At 34.6% G+C, this 18,796-nt stretch overlaps 1 protein-coding gene across 1 annotated transcript; it reads right to left on the bottom strand.

Annotated features, from left to right (window-relative positions):
• Window positions 1-17,498: 17,498 nt before the first annotated feature.
• On the bottom strand, window positions 17,499-18,451 carry LOC121172752 (uncharacterized). The gene is made up of 3 exons (XM_041004901.1): window positions 18,240-18,451; window positions 18,070-18,119; window positions 17,499-17,950 (listed from the first exon to the last, which is right to left on the bottom strand). The coding sequence occupies exons 1-3, from the start codon at window positions 18,301-18,303 to the stop codon at window positions 17,753-17,755; spliced, it is 312 nt and encodes a 103-aa protein (XP_040860835.1). The 5' UTR covers window positions 18,304-18,451; the 3' UTR covers window positions 17,499-17,752.
• Window positions 18,452-18,796: the final 345 nt, after the last annotated feature.

The raw sequence follows: 18,796 nt of genomic DNA, 5'->3' as shown, positions 1-18,796 counted from the left end.
ACTTTTGTTGTTGACCACAGAGTGGTACCTGGAGATATGTCGCGGGGGTCAGGAGACCTTGGGGACGTCAGGTGGGGTGCTATTGCCCAAAACCAAGCTTGACCAATCCCGACCCAACCCGGGCATAGTCAGTCAGTGAGAACCTGTGACGTACCTAAACAGGCGAGCTCCTGGCAGTCAACCAATAAAAGAATAAAGTCCACAAAGCAAGGAGGCTTGTGTGGCGGCTGGCCAGCTATGAATCTTGAGTGGTATCTGGAATTTGGCCTCTGGTAATCGATTACCAAGGGTGTATAATCGATTACAAGGCTTAAAAATGGAGACAGGATGTTAAGATGGCCTCTGGTAATCGATTACCAAGGGTGTGTAATCGATTACAAGGCCTAAAAATGGAGACAGGATGTTAAAATGGTCTCTGGTAATCGATTACCAATTGTGTGTAATCGATTAAACAGAGTAACAGGACACTGGTAATCGATTACCAGTTGGGTGTAATCGATTACACAGGGAGATAGGGCACTGGTAATCGATTACCATTTAGGTGTAATCGATTACACAGTGTAAATTGTAGGTTTCCATGTGCAAAAGCTGTGTAACTCGAGTTTGGGCACTGGTAATCGATTACATACTGTGGTAATCGGTTACCAGAGAAGAAATCTCTTGAGAAAGACCTTTTGACTATACGTAGCGGTTATGGGGCGCATTGTACTGTTACATGTAGTTAGATTTCTTGTGAAAGAGTCTACCCTCTTTCTTTTATTTCTTGTAGATCGCGATGGCAGCGCAATTAATTCATGATCGCGTGGTGATGGAGTGCCTAAAGGGAGTTTGGGAGACCCTCAAAGGCAATGAGAGGTGCCGATTCCGTGGCATAATCATTCTCATTGCTACTTCATTAGTACATCCAGAGGAACCCGCACGCACGCTTTAGCAGCCTGTGGAGTGGATACTACCTACACCTACTCCATATCGACTAGTGGAGCTAGTTCAAGTGATAGAGGTGTCATCCTCTGAAGAGGATCCTGAGGAGGACCCAGAGGAGTTACCTCATGAACCTGCTGTGGATGATCTTGACTTACCCGAGGATGATGAGGACCCACTCCCTGATGTGGATTCTCCAGAGGATATCATGTCAGCATCTGAGGCAGACTCTACAGAGGAGAGCGGCCCTAGAGGGACAGTGCATAGTGAAGACTCTTTATCATAGCAGACGGCTCCTTAGACTAGGTTTACATACTTTTTGTGGGTGGGTGTATCTAGTTCAGACTGCTAGGTTTACTCTTTTGATTTTTGGGTGGGTAGACCTATTGTATAGAAATTTTGATGATTGTATATATGTGGCTGAAGCCACCACAGTTGATACCTTTACTCTGGATGTCACTATGTATTTTGCAAACTCCCATATTTTGGACAGTTTTAGATGATGAATGTAATTATGTTTAATCTTGTTATTTGAAAAGGAAGTGTTAACAAACTTTATTGAAAAGAGTTTATCGACTGCATTTTATTATTTTTCACGTGGCCACCTAAAATGATGGCTGGTATATTTTTTTTCTTTCTGAAAGAGCAAAATAGTTTAGAGGTTATGAGTGATCAGAAAGAAATGACTCCGAATAGAATTGTGAACTGGCCATTCAGGACTCTATAGTGATAATTTTCCTTCTGAATTTAATTACTGTGAAGTGAGAGAGAAAAGAAAAGAAAAAGAAAAAAAAGAAAAATTTTCCATGGTTCCTGTTATTTAAATTATTACTATTAAACCAGTCATTATTTAGGGACGCCACATCCCATATGAGTATTTAGGTTTGTATTGAAACCAAAAATAAGAACAAACCTACCTAATGAGTCCCTATTGTCATACCCTAATTTCGTCTGGGGACTCTCGTTCGTTGATCTTTTATTCCTTGCTAGTCGACTTACAGTGTTGAACGCCAGTTACAGTGTGAAACAGATGTTCCTTCAATGTTTTGATCAAGAATGCAAAAAATACCAAAAAAAAGGGCTCAAAAAGGTCTTTTCCTTGAGTTTCTTGGACCCAAGCTCACCCAGGCTAGCCTCTAGCTCGCCTGGGCCACCAAATGACTTCAAGGTGAAGGAACTAGCTCGCCTGGGCAAGCTAGTTACTTCAGGACTAAGCCTTAGCTTGCCTGGATGAGCTGCAAGTTCCCCAAAATGGCTCTTTGCCTATAAATAAGCGTGTTAGGGGGGGATGAGAAGGGGTTCCAATGTTCAGAAGTGGAGAAAATTGAGAGAATTAAAAAAGAAGAAGAAGAAAGAAGAGGAAACGAAGCTGAGGCGCTACCGAATCGCGACCCAATCATTCCCTACAGCGTTCCTTGTTCAGTGTTCTTCGTGCGACCATCGGTTAGTTTTGTTTTTAAGATCACCAGTGTTGTAAAGTTGTCTTTAAAAAGATTGAAAGTTAATAAACAAAACCAAGATAAAACCAACTCATAACTAACTTCTTTTTATCAAATATCACTTGAGATTGTTTCAAGGTCCAACACCTTAATGATTCTCTCCGCTTTTCAGATTTAAAAGATCGTTTCAAGGTCCAACACCTTAACGATTCTCTCCGCTTTTCAATTTTAAAAGATCATTTCAAGGTCCAATGCCTTAACGATTCTCTTTGCTTTTCAAATTTAAAAGATCGTTTCAAGGTTCAATGCCTTAACGATTCTCTCTACTTTTCAAAATTTAAAACATCGTTTCAAGGTCCAACGCCTTAAACGACTTTTTGTTCGCAATTAAAATGAATCTTTCAAAAACATAAAAATCAATTTAACACACAAACATTCAGACTTAAAGAACTACGTAGGTCTGAATTCCTTATCGCACTTGAGGATATGTAGGAGCAAGGACAACACCCTTGTCGACCCCAAAAATTAAGAAACATAAAAAGGAAAAATACATAATTTTGAAGTCATATTGTGCACACTCGAAGGGTAGGTAGCAACACCTATGTATGTGAATCATGAAGATGTTGGATGCATGGGTGATTTTACAAAAGAGGGTTGCACCACTCAACACATTCATTATACCACCTATCATAGGGATTTGGTACCTCATAATACCTATTTTAGGCACCAACAAAGCACAAGGATTGATGCTCTTACGAACCAAACCCTCATCCAACAACTCCTTTACTTGAGGAATAACCTCAAGCTCAAGAGGTATAGTAGTGCTACGGGAGTTTTCCCTTGATAGGAGAAGGTTGAAGGATTGTTTAAGAAGGAGAGCTCTTTGGATATCACCTTTCATTGCAAAATGATTTTCCTTCTTAACAATCTTCTTCGAGGAAGCCTTTTCCTCTTTTTCCTTCCCCTTGGCCTTTGAAGACAAGGCCCTATTATCCTTTTTCTCTTTTGTTTTTCTATCTTTTCTTCCTCATCCCTCTTATCATCTTTGGGCTTAGAAGGTGTTGCCCCTAAGATGCCTTGACCTTTGTATTTCTTTGGATAAGAGTGAGAGCCATAAGATTTTGAAGTAGGCTTCCTTTTAAGTTATTGTTCTACGCTTATGCAAAGTTGGACTAGGTCATCTAGGTCCCTATATGGAAGGAGCTCAACCTTGTCCCTCACTTCCATATTAAGTCTACTAAGGAACCTAGCAATACTTATTCTTTCCTCCTCCCTAAGCCCAACTCTCAAAAGGAGTAGTTCCATTTGTTGCCTATACTCTTCAACACTCATACTCCCTTGTCTAAGCCTTTGGAGCTTGTCCATAAGCTCCCTTTTATAGTAGGAGGGGATGTGCCTCTTCCTAAGGGCACTTTTCAAGTCATTTCAATACTCTACTAGAGGATCCCCTTGAATCCTTCTTTCCATAACAAGGGAAGTCCACCAATAGAGGGCATACCCTTGGAAGCTAAGGGTAGCCAAAGGAACCTTCCTTTCCTTACTTGTACGATGACAAGAAAAGAGTTGCTCAACCTTCATTTCCCAATCTAAATAAGCCTTTACATTGTCCTTCCCATGGAAGTATGGGAGGTTAATGCTTGAGGCTTTCTTTCCTTTTCTCTCCTATGGGAGTGAGGTCTAGGATGTGACCTATGCCTTCCTTCATAATAGTCACAAAGTTCTTTACTTAGGCTCTTGCAAGAGTCATGACTACTATAGGAGGCATGTTTTTCTTTTCTTAACTCTTTTAGTATTTTCCTTCTTTCTTCTTCCCTTATTTGTTCCCTCTCATCTTGACTAATTTCTACCCTCTTTTTTCCTTTTCCTTTTCTTTCTATTTTTCTATCTATAACTTGAGGGAACTCAACTCATCTAATATTCTAGATAGAAGGTCCTTGTGACTAGTATCCTCACCATTAACACTAGATGAATGATAACTTATGTTGGTTCCTAAGTTGTGGTTCTTTCTTGTTGGGGGTTTGCAAAAGGTAAAAGATAGGGTTCAAAAGAACTCAAGATAAGCGTGATAAGCAAGAAGAAAGTATTATGCAATAACAAGATAAACTAGACATGACTAGTAAAGAAAATAAGCTATGAAAGTAAGCAATAAATTAAAGTGCAAGAAATGTAAACTAGGCGGATCCTAAGAGTGTTTGGATGACCACATTTAAGGCTCCCAACAAAACACTCACTATCCTAAGGGAAAATTGCCTAAAATTATTATACACAAATGGAAGTTTTGTAACCTATTGGAGGCTCCCAACACATTTCCAATGAAAGGCCTTTTTGTTACAAAATTTGAAAGCAATGAAGGTAAGTAAATTGCCAATTACAAAGTTAGAAAAAAAAGTCCTCAATTTTGGTGGTTGTTCTCTCTTTGGTGTTTCACTCAATTTGGAGTGCTTCTTAGTCCAATAGCTCTTAAGGTGGTTGGACCCTTGCTTCTTGACTCAAATTCTTCAAGGGATGACACCAATCCTTCTTTCCAATTCACTATATGACAACTCAAAAACAAGGAAACAAAGAGACAAGCAATAACCAAAGACCAAAAAATGAAATGAAAGCCAAACCAATAGAATTTTAACAAGACAAATTTTCAAGGATTATTCAACAATTAAATCAATGAAAATCACATAAAAGCAAGCTAGGACTCAAAGAGAAACCTAGAATGGCTCTAGAGTAAAGTAAAAAAACTATAAAAAAAAAAAAAGACTCAAGAAACCTCTAGTTTTGGCACTTGTTTTCACATTACTTTTCAATTGAAATTTCAGAACTAAGATTGGTCTAAAATAGGCACTAATTATAGAACAAATTTTGAGCCAAAACAACAACCACACTTCCCTTTCACTTTTTTTTTATATTTTTCCTTGACACTGATTTTCCTACCAAATTGAATGATTTTTCTTATTTTTTTTTCCTTTTATCCAAATCACTTGGTTCTTTTTTTCTACTTTTTTTCCAAGTGTCTAGAAAATTCAGTAAAATTTCAGCTCAAAATTCGCAGTGACCAATTCCCAAAAATATTTACAAGTTCGTATGTTCAAGCTGCCAATACCAGCAATTTCAGACTTCGAATTTTTTAAGCATGGTATATTGATTGCCTTAGGCTTACTTTCAACCTTCCTATGTATGTTGAACTCACTAGGCTTGTTTATCACAGTTTTAGGAGTTCAATATTCACTTAGGATCAAAATTTCAGCCAGCAATTCAATCACCAAAACTCAAATTTACAATAGACAATCATAGGGAAACCTAAAAGTTCAAGAAAAGGTTCACAATCAAAGACTCTCTAAGAATTTTGCATGAACATGTTAAGGACTAATTAACATGCAAGATTTAACTCAAATAAACTAAAAGGGTAAAATAATTTCATACACTCATGAATAAATGAGTTAGACAAAGAAACAAGAAAAAAAAATTCAGCACAACATAAGGAATCTTATGTGACAAGTTTCATGACTAGACATGATTTCTATGACAAAACTACAATAGGTGAACAAGTCACTCTAGATTTTTGAGGTTTTCTTCTAATTTAATGTTTTTGTATGAATTTTATGGTTTAGGTTTCAGCCACAAAAACTAGCAAAACAAAACTCAAAGGAACCTAGACTCAACACAACTCATGGTTCAAGAACAAGAACATGAAATTTGAACCATAGAAAATCAAATCTAGCTTCTATAGCAAGTTTAATTGGTGGAAATTCTAAAAAATCATATTGACAACATTCAACACAAGACGTGTGAGGAGATACATGGAGAAAAATGAAGAAACAACAATGGAGGAGAAGGTAAAGCTAAAAATTAATGGAGGTTTAAGGAGCACCTACTTGAAGCTCTTGCGCTCTGATACCACTTGATGGAAGCTTGCTTGAGAAGCTTCTATGGAGGCTGGATCTTTGAGCTTCAATGAGTTTCTTCAATTGTGATTTTCAATTCTAGAGATGCAACGAAAGATGAAGGAGAAGAAGTGAGAAGAGGTATCATCCACTAGGGAAAAGCCATGGAAGGAGGAGCTTCACCACCAAGAGACAGCCTTGGATAAGAAGCTTAGAGAGGAAGATTCAATGGAGGAAAAGAATGAGAGAGAGAGAGGGGGGAGGCACGAAATTGAAGGAGAAAAAGAGGGAGAGAAGTTGAACTTTGAAGTGTGTCTCACAAGTTTTACATTCATCAAAGTTATGACAAGTGTTACACATGTTTCTATTTATAGCCTAGGTCACTAACTAAATGAAAGCTTCCTTGAGAAGCTAGAGCTTAGCTACACATACCCCTCTAATATCTAAGGTCACCACCTTGAGAAGCTTCCTTGAGAAGTTAAAGCTTAGCTACACACACCCCTCTAATAGCTAAGCTCACCCTCATGCCAAAATACATGAAAATACAAAAAGTGTCTACTACAAAGACTACTTAAAATGCCCTGAAATACAAGGCTAAAACTTTATACTACTAGAATTTCCAAAATACAAGGCCCAAAAGAAGGAAAACTTATTCTTATATTTACAAAGAAGAGTGGACCCAACCTTGGTCCATAGGCTCAGAAATCTACCCTGAGGTTCATGAGAACCCTAGGGTCTTCTTCAGCAGCTCTAGCCTAATCCTCTTTGAGTGTTCTATCCAATACCCTTAAGGGGTATGATTGAATCAGTATCATTCTTAGGGATTTCAGATTAATTTCATTACACATTATATGATTTCTATTAGCCATTGTAATCAAGTTATGAGCAACTAATCTCCTCATCTGTTGGGGTTGGAACGACTAAACCTAATTTCATGTAATTCTCCTTTTAATACAATTGTTCATGTTTTTATTATTCTTCTACTCTTAATGCTTGTTTTAGAATGATTACCTGTTGCATGATCATAAGAACCATTAGTTTAGTTGACTCACACTCTTTTGGTTCTTGAATTGAGAAGAGTACCTAATTGGGATTGTCGCTAGACAAAGGTTAATACCAATTAGACTTTGTTAATTCCTAAATGTTAATGTTGGTTATTTAGATTAATTTTTCAAGACATTGGGAATTAATCTAAATAATTTAGGCCTTTCTACCTAAGACATTAGGGTCAAAATATATTTGTGAATTGGGGATAAATAGTATAAATAATTGGATTACTTGAGTTTATTACATTGAAAGAGGGGGAAACCAAGTCCAACCCTGATTGTTCACACATCTCAACTCTCACAACAACACTGTGATCATTCTCTTACTACTTTTTTTTGCATCACTCTTATTCTTGCATGAGTTCTTTAATTATTTGTTTTTACTACTCATTGTTCTTTTATTGTTCAAAACAAATCTATGAGAAAACACTTTTACAAAACCTTAGTCTTTTGATTCAAATTGTCTGGATAAACACTAGTCCTTTGGGAGATGACTAGGACGCAAGCCCAAATACTATTTTGAAACATGTGGTTTCCCTTGACCATACAAAAAATCCCTAACATGCCTTTACTCAACATCCAGGATGACCCTAAGAGCATTTTGAGTCAACCTCTTAAACATCACAGCACGAGTTAAATGACCAACACTTGGCTCAAGGAACCTAAGGTAGGGTACTTCTACTTGCATTAGTTCTCTCGACTCAAAGCTTTGGGGGGGCATGTGTACTACTCAGTATTAACAAAGCCCCTCAAGAAGGCACTCAGTCGTTTAACGATTGGGACCTACCAAATGTCACTCAATTCAAGGGACCCAAAGTGGAATACCATCCAACCTTGCGATAGGTGAAAGAAGGAAATGTGACCCTCGAGTAGACACTAGGAAGAAAAAGTGCTATTATTTCATTGATCAAAACATGGATATCCAATTTGATGGGTCGGATGGACGTGACCCTCGAGTGTCTTAAAAAAAATCTCAACAAGAAAAGACATAATTATTACTCTTTTCTTGAAAATGTATGACAACATTTAATGCGTCTGAACAAAGTAACATATGACAATATGTATCTTTGAATACTCAAACAAACAAATTCAGCAGAAGACAACTACCTCATCCATTTCCCTTTAAGATTAAGGGAATGCTTGACTAAAGAGGAAATCAAAATCCTTCTTGGACTTTATTATTAAACTGGTATGGGTACTACTCAAACTCGATCGATTGATAGCGACGTCGGAGTATAGGACTTAGAAGATTTTTACAAAGCTACTACATTCAGCTTCAAAGCTTGGGGGGCATGTGTACTACTCGAACTTGACAAGCTTTCATACTCGATGGTCGACCGAGTAGTCTTCTCAGAATCTAACAAATATAATTAAGGTAAAAGGAAAACTCCATCTTCTATAAGAAAAATAGAGATATCTCCTAAAACCAAATATTACCTATTATTAGAGGAAATATACGATAAAATCATATTTTTTTTCTAATTATCTTATAAGGAAAATTGATATCTTATCATTAAATTTGATCTCTATAAAAGGGGTTATCAAGGTTTAGGTAAAATAACTCTTAATCTAATCTATATTTTGATATCTATTATACCTTTATACCACTAACTTGAACGTCAAAGTATCATCACAAGTACACTCCACCGTCATCCTTGGAGGAGCTCACTGAAGAATATTAGTGTGAGGAGATTCTACCAAATTCGATAATAATTTAAGTTATTGAAGAGAAAAAGACTTAAACAAAGTTTGGGTATTAGTGTATGTGTCATCAATCTTTAAAAAATGTTATTAAAATACATTATAATCAATAGAAGATAGAATATAATTTCCAAAACATTCTTTAAACCTAAAAATACTGCAACATTTTTGTAACATTGTTCAACTTCAATTCCCTTTATATATTTTATTCTAAATAGAAAATTTTTGTTTTTCTTGTTGATCACCAGAGGAGTTAGTTGTGTATGGGAGGGTTTTTCTTATCGGGAGAATAGTCCATATCTACAAGGTCCGGATAGTCCGAATAGTGCTCATGAGAAAGCTCTTGTTGTAGCTTATTTACTAATATTTCCTTTTCTTGATCTTGTTAGTTATAGATTCCATACATTTATATTCAATGAATCTATTACATATTGTAAGGATCTTAGAATCTATGATTCCCTCATACAGTTTAAAAGTAAGTAGAACTTACCTTGATCTATGAAAGACATAAGTTCTTCAATCTTCTTTGTCCCAATCTATCTCTTTCCTTCTTTTATTTTCCTCTCACGTTCTTGATGGGCAATTAATTAGAGGGAAAACTCTTAGGGTAGAGATAGAACCCTTTGCCTTTTATTAACAAACTTCCATCAAGTTAGTTATAAGAAGTTTATTAACTTCCCATAAGTTTATTAACTTTCCATAAGTTTATTAACTTCCCATATTTGCCAATAAGTCCCTTTATTTTATTAAATCAAGTTTAGGCCCTTAATTCACATGAGTCGCATTATCATGTTATTTAATATTTTTTTCTAACATTCTCCCACTTGATTCTTGTGATGCCATAACACTTCATGATTTAATATTTACATAAATCATAATGCGCATTAAAAGACTTTAGATAAATTGGCTACATCATTAATCATAATTAAAGACTTTAGATCAAGTTTAGGCCCTTAATTCACATGAGTCGCATTATCATGTTATTTAATATTTTTTTCTAACATTCTCTCACTTGACTCTTGTGATGCCATAACACTTCATGATTTAATATTTACATAAATCATAATGCGCATTAAAAGACTTTAGGTAAATTGGCTACATCATTAATCATAATTAAAGATAAAAAAAACAATAAGAGTCATGGCGGTTATATGTCATTTAATCAACATATTCCCTTCCATGTACTACTATATTATCCTTCTCTTTAATATGACTATAAAATGAGAAGTTCATAATGGGTTCAAACAAAAGTCATTCTTTCATTAACAAAAACATAATATGTTTTCCACATCATAATTTGCATGCATATACACATAAAGTAGAAAACACAAATTTCAGAAATTTACACAATAATGAGCTCAAAGTGTCAAATAGACACTATTGATAATAATAACATTCAACATTCACTAGCAGACATAATGCCCATATTCACTACATGGCCAATAAATACTTTGGGTGGTAAGCCTTTTGTTAAAGGGTCAACAATCATTAGATTAGTGCTAATATGTTCTATTGACACTCTATGTTTTTGAACTTCTTCTTTAACGACAAAGTATTTCAATTCCATATGCTTAGCACCTTTAGAATACTTGTTGTTTTTAGAAAAGAAGACAGTTGCGGTATTATCACAATAAATTTTCAGAAGCTTGGCAATACTATCAACTACTCCAAGTCCTGAAATAAAATTTTGCAACCAATTAGCCTGAACTGTGGCCTCAAAGCATGCCACAAATTCAGCCTCCATGGTGGATGCAACAATGACTGACTGCTTTGCACTTTTCCATGAAATCACTCCTCCGACTAAAAGATACACATAACCAAATGTAGACTTTCTTGTATCTATACAACCAACAAAGTATGAATCTGTATATCCAATCACCTTAAGATAACCAGATCTCCTTTAAGTAAGCATGTGATCCTTTGTCCCTTGCAAGTATCTTAAGACTTTCTTTGCAGTTTTCCAATGATCCAATCTTGGATTACTTTGGTATCTACCAAGCATACCAACTGCAAAGCTAATATCTAGCCTTGTGCATGTTTGAGCATACATCAGACTCCCAACAACAGATGCATAAGGGATATTTTCCATCTGTTTTCATTCCAGATCATTCTTTGGACATTGCATGAGACTAAATTTGTCTCCTTTCTATATTGGAACGGGAGATGCTGAACATTTATGCATTCTGAATCTCTCTAAAACTTTATTAATATATGATTTCTGAGACAAGCCTAACAGTCCTTGTGATCTATCACAACATATTTCTATTCCAATCACATAGCCTGCCTCACCCATATCCTTCATTTCAAAGTTGTTAGAGAGAAACTTTTTAGTCTCACTTAATAGACCAAGATCATTAGTTTCAAGGAAGATGTCATCAAAATACAAAATAAGAAATATAAATTTGCTCCCACTGACCTTCAGATATATACACCGATCAACAATGTTTTCCTTAAATCGAAAAGACGTAATAGTATCATTGAACTTAAGATACCATTGTTGGGAAGCCTGTTTAAGTCCATATATTGATTTCTTAAGTTTACACACCATGTGTTCCTTTCCTTCTTCAATAAACCCCACTGGTTGGTCCATATAAATATCTTCCTCTAAATTCCTATTCAAAAAGGCAGTTTTAACATCCATTTGATGCAACTCAAGATCATAATGAGCTACTAGTGCCATGATAATCCTGAAAGAATCTTTCTTAGAAACTGGAGAAAATATTTCCTTATAATCAATGTCATTCTTTTGAGTAAAACCTTTAGCAGCAAGTCGAGCCTTGTGTCATTCAATATTGCCATGAGAGTCACGCTTAGTCTTAAAGACCAATTTACACCCAACTCTCTTGCATCCTTCAAGCAATTCCACAAGGTCCCATACACCATTTTGTGGCATTGATTTAAGCTCATCTTTCATAGCATCTAACCATTTTCTAGAATCATCACCATTAATGGCTTCTAAAAATGAAACTGGATCATTATCAATGCTTAAGTCATTTTTTGACTCTTGTAGATAAATCACATAGTCATTCAAAATAGCATATCTCCTTCCTCTTTGAGATCTTCTTAATACTATTTCTTGTGATTGTTCTACTATAGGTTCATTGTTAACCTCAGGATCATTAATTTGTTGTTCTTCTTGATTGTTGTTGTAGAAGCAAGCTTCATTGCTTCATGATGATAAATCAAGATTGATTCAAGGTGTTTTGATGATAACAAAGATGATGACAAAAAGCCCAAGAGAATGATTTCAAGATTGAGTCAAGAACAATTCAAGAATCAAGAGAAAGATTCAAGAGAAAGTTTCATCAAGAAGATTCAAGATTCAAGAATATTCAAGATCAAGATTCAAGACTCAAAGATTCAAGAATCAAGAGAAGACTTAATCAAGATAAGTATTAAAAAGTTTTTCAAAACATTGAGTAGCACAAGAAGTTTTCACAAAATCATTACCAAAGAGTTTTACTCTCTGGTAATCGATTACCAGATTATAGTAATCGATTACCAGTAGTTTTAAAACGTTAAGATTTTCAAAATTCAAAATGAAGAGTCACATTTGTTGATGTGTAATCGATTACACCTTTATGGTAATCGATTACCAGTGACTGTTTTCGAAAAATTCATTTCCAAAAGTCACATTTCTTCAAGTGACTTGTTTCTGAAGATTCTTTCAAAAGTCATATCTTTTTAAGTGATTAGTTTTAAAGGAATTGCCAAGAGTTACAAGTTTTGACTTGAGTCATCAAGAAACTATAAATATGTGACCTTGGCATGAAACAACAATTCAATTAATTCATATCTATCATCTCTTTCAATCATTCAATCTTTCAATCTATCTTTCAACATCTTCTTTCATTTCTTTCAGAACTTTCTGATTTCATCTTCTCTTCATCTTTCTAAAAGTTTTTGTTCAAAACTTTCTCTTCCAAGAAAAGTTCTTTGTTCAAAAACTTGTGCTATTCATCTTTTTCATTCCCTTCTCCCTTTGCCAAAAAGAATTCGCCAAGGACTAACCGCCTGAATTCTTTTTGTGTCTCTCTTATCCCTTTTCCAAAAGAACTAAGGACTAAGTGCCTGAATTCTTTTGTGTCTCCCTTCTCCCTTGTCAAAGAATTCAAAACGACACAGTCTGAGAATTCTTTTGATTCTTCCCTTTCCCATAAACAAAAGATTTCAAAGGACTAACCGCCTGAGAATTCTTTTGTTTCCCCCTTCACAAAGTTTCAAAGGACTAACCGCTTGAGAACTTTGTCTTAACACATTGGAGGGTACATCCTTTGTGGTACAAGTAGAGGGTACATCTACTTGGGTTGTTGTGACTAAGAACAAGAGAGGGTACATCTCTTGTGGATCAGTTCTAGTGAAGGGTACATCCACTAGGTTGTTCAAAGAGAACAAGGGAGGGTACATCCCTTGTGGATCTTTGCTTGTAAAAGGATTTTTACAAGGTTGAAAAGAAATCTCAAGAACCGCAGGTCGCTTGGGGACTGGATGTAGGCACGGGTTGTTGTCGAACCAGTATAAATCTCTTGTGTTTGTCTTCTTCTTCTCTACTCTTTTAATTTCCGCTATGCACTTTAATTATTGCTTTTACTTTTGGTAATATTAATAAGGATAGATTTTTAATTAGTAAAGGTTCGTTAATAATTAATTCAACCCCCCTTCTTAATTATTCTGAGGCCACTTGATCCAATAGTTGTGTGGTTCAACAGTATAAGGAACAACAATTCTTGAAGTAGAAGCACTAGTTAAAAGAACTTGTACTCTAACTTCCTTAATCTCCACATTTTGTGAAGCTTCACTCCTAATGGTTTCGTCATTCTCAATGAACCTGACATTTCCAGTTTCAACAATTCTTGTACTATAGGTAGGACAATAAAATATATACCTTTTTTATTTTACTAGATAACCAATGAAATATCCACTAATTGTTCTTGCATCCAATTTCTTTTCTTGTGGATTATATGTTCTAATTTCTACCTGACAACCCCAAACATGTAGGTGTCTCAAACTGGGTTTCCTACTTGTCCACATTTCAAAAGGTGTCTTCTGAATTGCCTTACTAGGAACCCTGTTCAACAAATACATGGCAGTTTTTAAAGCATACATCCATAATGATACATGTGAAGATAAATTACTTAACATGCTCCTAACCATATCCATTAAGGTTCGATTACGCCTTTCTGACACACCATTTTGTTGTGGTGTACCTGGCATTGTGTATTGAGCACAAATACCACGCCTTTCAAGGAACTTAGAAAATGGACCAGGATGTTGTCCACTTTCACTATATCTTCCATAATACTCACCACGCCTTTCCACTTCATTTTTAAAAATTTCTAAGGCATCCACTGCTTGAGATTTCTCATGCAATAAATAGACATACCCATAACATGAAAAATCATCAATACAAGTGATAAAGTACTTTTCTTTATTGAAAGAATTGACATAAAAAAGTCCATATATATCAGTGTGTATAATTTCAAGAAGTTGAGTGCTTCTTGTGGCTCCTTTCTTTGTGTGTTTGCCTTTAACACAATCCCCGCATACATTTAGATCAGCAAAATTCAAATTTGGAAGGATTTCATTCTTTACTAATCTTTGCATCCTTTCTTTGGAAATGTGTCCCAAACGTTTATGCCACAAGTAAGCAGAACATTCATGCGCTAAACTACATTTAGTGCCAACATTATGATGCAAGGTCATAAGAGTTTCAGCATATAAATTATCAAGATTTAATTTATATAAACCATCATAAAGTGTACCAGATCCAATCATACAAGTACGTTTATACAAACTGAAACAACCATTCCCAAACCTAAAAGAGTATCCAGCAACATCAAGTTTAGACAAAGAAACTAAATTCATAGAAATACTAGGTACATAAAAAGTATCAAATAAGTCTAAATGAAATCCAGTGTCAAGGATTAAACGATAAGTCCCAACAGCTTCCACTGGAACTTTCACTCTATTCCTCATGAAGACAAACTTCCCATTTGGGTTTATGGTTCAGGTTGTAAGGAATCCTTGATCATATTAGAAACATGAGTTGTACATCTAGAATCAATCCACCAAGTATTATAGGGAACCTCAGTTAAATTTGATTCAAAACATGCATAAGCATTATGCTCATCTTTCTTTTCGAACCAAGCTTTACGTTTTTGGCAGTTCATATGGAAATGTCTAGATTTCCCACAGAAATGACATTTGTCATTTTTCTTCTGGATCTTAGTAGAGGACTCAACAATCTTTAATGGTTCTTTGCCCTTTCCATGTTTCTTATTGACTTTCTTTCCAACTCCCTGATTACTCACTTAATGAACGGAGTGGTTTCCTTGATTCTTAAGTTTGGTTTCCTCTTGAACTAACATATTATGCAATTCATGCACATTCCATTTGTCTTTCATGGTATTATAGTTCATTTGGAAGGGACCATACTCAGACGATAATGAGTTCAAAATGAACTACAAAAGGATTTTTTCATCCACCACCATTCCAAGAGACTTAAGTTTTACTGTAATATGTCATCTCAATCACATGTTCATGCATAGTACGAGAACCATCAAACTTCATGGTGGTTAAATTACTCATTAATGTCCCAGCAAAAGACTTATCAGCAGTTTGGGAGCACTCTTCCACATATTTCATAAATTCTTTTACACTTTCAGTTTTGGGAAGAGCAGACTTAATGTTATTTGCTATGCTCATGTGCATAAGCATCAAACAAATTTTGTTTGACTTTTCCCAAGCCTTATAATGGGTTTTCTCTTCGTTGCTACTAGCATCAGTAATAGTAACAAGTTTTTTCAACTTGAAGAGCCAAATCAAGATCCAACACACCTAAGTGAAATTGGACTTGTTCGCTCCAATCAGAGAAATTTAACCAATTAAAACTGGAACAGACATACCAAGAGAATGCAAAGATATAGGAAAGGATACTGCAATTAACAGATGCTTAACATTAATACTTTGAGTCATAAATTAAACATACAATACATATTCAAACAACAAACAAACATTCTATGTATACTAATGTTCTCCTTTGGGTGATACATTAATACACAAAAAAACATACCAATGCTAATAATTTTAAAATTATTTAGTAAGGCATATGCATTAATTAGAAATACTTATTATCTTTGGATATATAAATAAAACTAATAATGCATACATACTACCAACAGTCATATCCATAAATTATAAGAACAACTAATCAATCTTTGGGTGATCCATAAATGTCTTATAATAATGAACTTCAATTAACCCATAAACCAATAATCTATAATTTAGCATCCATTCTATGGGTAATTGAAATAAAATTGTCACTAATTTGGAATTAAACAAAACATAAAGATTTGACCACTTTGGTGATTACAAATCTATCATACATTTAATCCAAATTACTTGATCCAATTTTGAATAACAATTTTTTTTTCCAAAATCAAATTTTGAGGGCATTCCTAATATGGGGTAACAATATATTACATTCACCATATGAAGGCATTCGGCATATTTCCATTTCAAATTGCAGTAAATTTAAGATCAATTTTGAATTGAAATTGACGTAAGAGAGACATTGAATTTCAATTCAAGATATTCAAAGTTTGGATTCAGGGCATTCCAAACTCGCAAAACAATTATAATATGCACAACGGAAAACAAAATAGTTTAAATAATTTTTCAATTGGAATTAGATTCATACAATGTGTGGAAGAAACATCATTCATGGAGAATCATAAATTCAATAACCTAATGCTCTGATACCACATGTTAGTTATAGATTCCATACATTTATATTCAATGAATCTATTACATATTGTAAGGATCTTAGAATCTATGATTTCCTCATAGAGTTTGAAAATAAGTAGAACTTACCTTGATCCATGAAAGACATAAGTTCTTCAATTTTCATTGTTCCAATCTATCTCTTTCCTTCTTTTATTTTCCTCTCACGTTCTTGATGGGTAATTAGAGGAAAAACTCTTACGGCAGAGATAAAACCATTTGCCTTTTATTAACAAACTTTCATCAAGTTAGTTATCAGAAGTTTATTAACTTCCCATAAATTTATTAACTTTTCATATTTGCCAATAGGTCCTTTATTTTATTAGATCAAGTTTAGACCTTTAATTCACATGAGTCACATTATCATATTATTTAATATTTTTTTCTATCAAATCCCCATTGAGTTTATAATTTCTATTATTTCCAATTTCTGGGGCCTGAGCTTCATTTCCTCCATTCTTCACATTTGTCCATGGAGAAAATGTATATATAAATCATACATAGGAGAAATGAAGAAATTCCAAGGTCTCATATATATGAGTTGACACCTAAACAACCCTTTTTTTTTATACTTTATCTCTAAACCAACCTTTGAAATATCGTGGGTTGTAGAAGTTGATGAAGTAACAAGTTTCCTAATCTTTATGTTTCATGCAGCAAAATAAGAACAACCATATGATATACTTAATAATGCGGTAAATATACAATTTATGTCATGTTAGTACTAAATTTTCTTGCATAATGCTTAATATATAAAATACTTTAATTGTAAAGTTTTAGTTCAGAAGACAAGAAATAAAACGAGAATAAATAATTCCTTTCTTTCTTTTTTCTTTCTAAATTATAACCACAAAATTAGATGTGTCATCTTCATGGTGGGAAATTTGAATCAAGAATTACAAGGTCTCCTTTGTTAGGGTTTCGGAAGAATATGCTTGTGTTATAACAAAATAACAAAGAAAAATAAATTTCTGGGCTAGAAATTAAACTAATGGTGCCTAGGTCTATGATGTCTTGGTCCACTATAATCTTCATGAATGTGGGGTAACTGGTTCTTTGGTTTTCTGGATACTCTAGAGGCTCTTTTCTTCAGTGTACCCGTGCAATATTGTTCATCTTTGCAGACAATAGCTTCCTTGTTAGCACCATTATTAGTTTTTTTCAACAAATTGCTTTCTTCTTGATCCTGCAATCAGAAGAGAATTAATTTGGTTTTGTTCTATCAACTTCAGTGAAAAAATATTTAAGTATATAACTAAAGCATGGCATTTGAGTACGTAAAACATCAAAGCAATGATCACTAACGTGTTGTTTATGTTGCTGAGCTGCAAAAGACCCTTTCTCCAAGCGAATCCCTGAACAAAAACAACTAACATGAGAAATCCAGTTGATATAATAATAATAATAATAATAATAATAATAATAATACAATACTGAAAGTCTAAATGAATTTATGCTGAAAATATAGTTCTTGCCTTGAGCCTTGGTGAGAAAGAGAGACAAAAGCAGAAGAGAAATTACAAGAGAATAAGGCTTCATTTGAAGAAAACTCTTGGGAAGAACCAAAGGATGAGTAAGTAGCTAGGTTGAAACCCTTAACAAAATGGATGAATTATAATTAATTTCTTGAGGAGGAAAAGCTTAATTAATCATGCAATTGGAACTTGTGACTTATGAGTGATAGATGGCCTTTGGTATGTATGGCTGCTTATATTTATACATTTACCAATGAGTAGGGGCGTATAAGGGGTCCCCACTTCAATTGAAGTTCATCAACTTAAACTGAGAAGGTTTTTTTATTATTGTTGTCTTCTACCCTTGTCGGAGGAAATTATTAATAATCATTTGATACCCCCAATCATTTAAGTGCAATCTAGGTGTCAACAATAGTTTTTCAATAATTAATATTAGCAAATGCAAGTTACTTTAGCCAATAGTATATTAACAACATTAATTAAACAACGAGTCAATGTAGCATAGCAAAAAGGAAAAGATTAAGTGTGGGCTTAACAAGGTACATTTACTTTAGGAA

The sequence above is a fragment of the Glycine max genome, chromosome 9 (genome assembly GCF_000004515.6).
Source record: "Glycine max cultivar Williams 82 chromosome 9, Glycine_max_v4.0, whole genome shotgun sequence".
NCBI classification, from domain to species: domain Eukaryota; kingdom Viridiplantae; phylum Streptophyta; class Magnoliopsida; order Fabales; family Fabaceae; genus Glycine; species Glycine max.
The sequence above is the reverse complement of the archived record's forward strand: the minus strand, read 5'-3'. Positions and strand labels throughout refer to the sequence as shown.

Bases quoted from the DNA above. Each gene is read 5' to 3' on its own strand.
- LOC121172752 (XM_041004901.1), bottom strand. From the start codon at position 18,303: ATGAAGCCTTATTCTCTTGTAATTTCTCTTCTGCTTTTGTCTCTCTTT. The intron at 18,120-18,239 runs GCAAGAACTATA...GTTTTTGTTCAG, and splicing joins CTTTCTCACCAAGGCTCAAG to GGATTCGCTTGGAGAAAGGG. The intron at 17,951-18,069 runs GTTAGTGATCAT...TTCTGATTGCAG, and splicing joins CTCAGCAACATAAACAACAC to GATCAAGAAGAAAGCAATTT.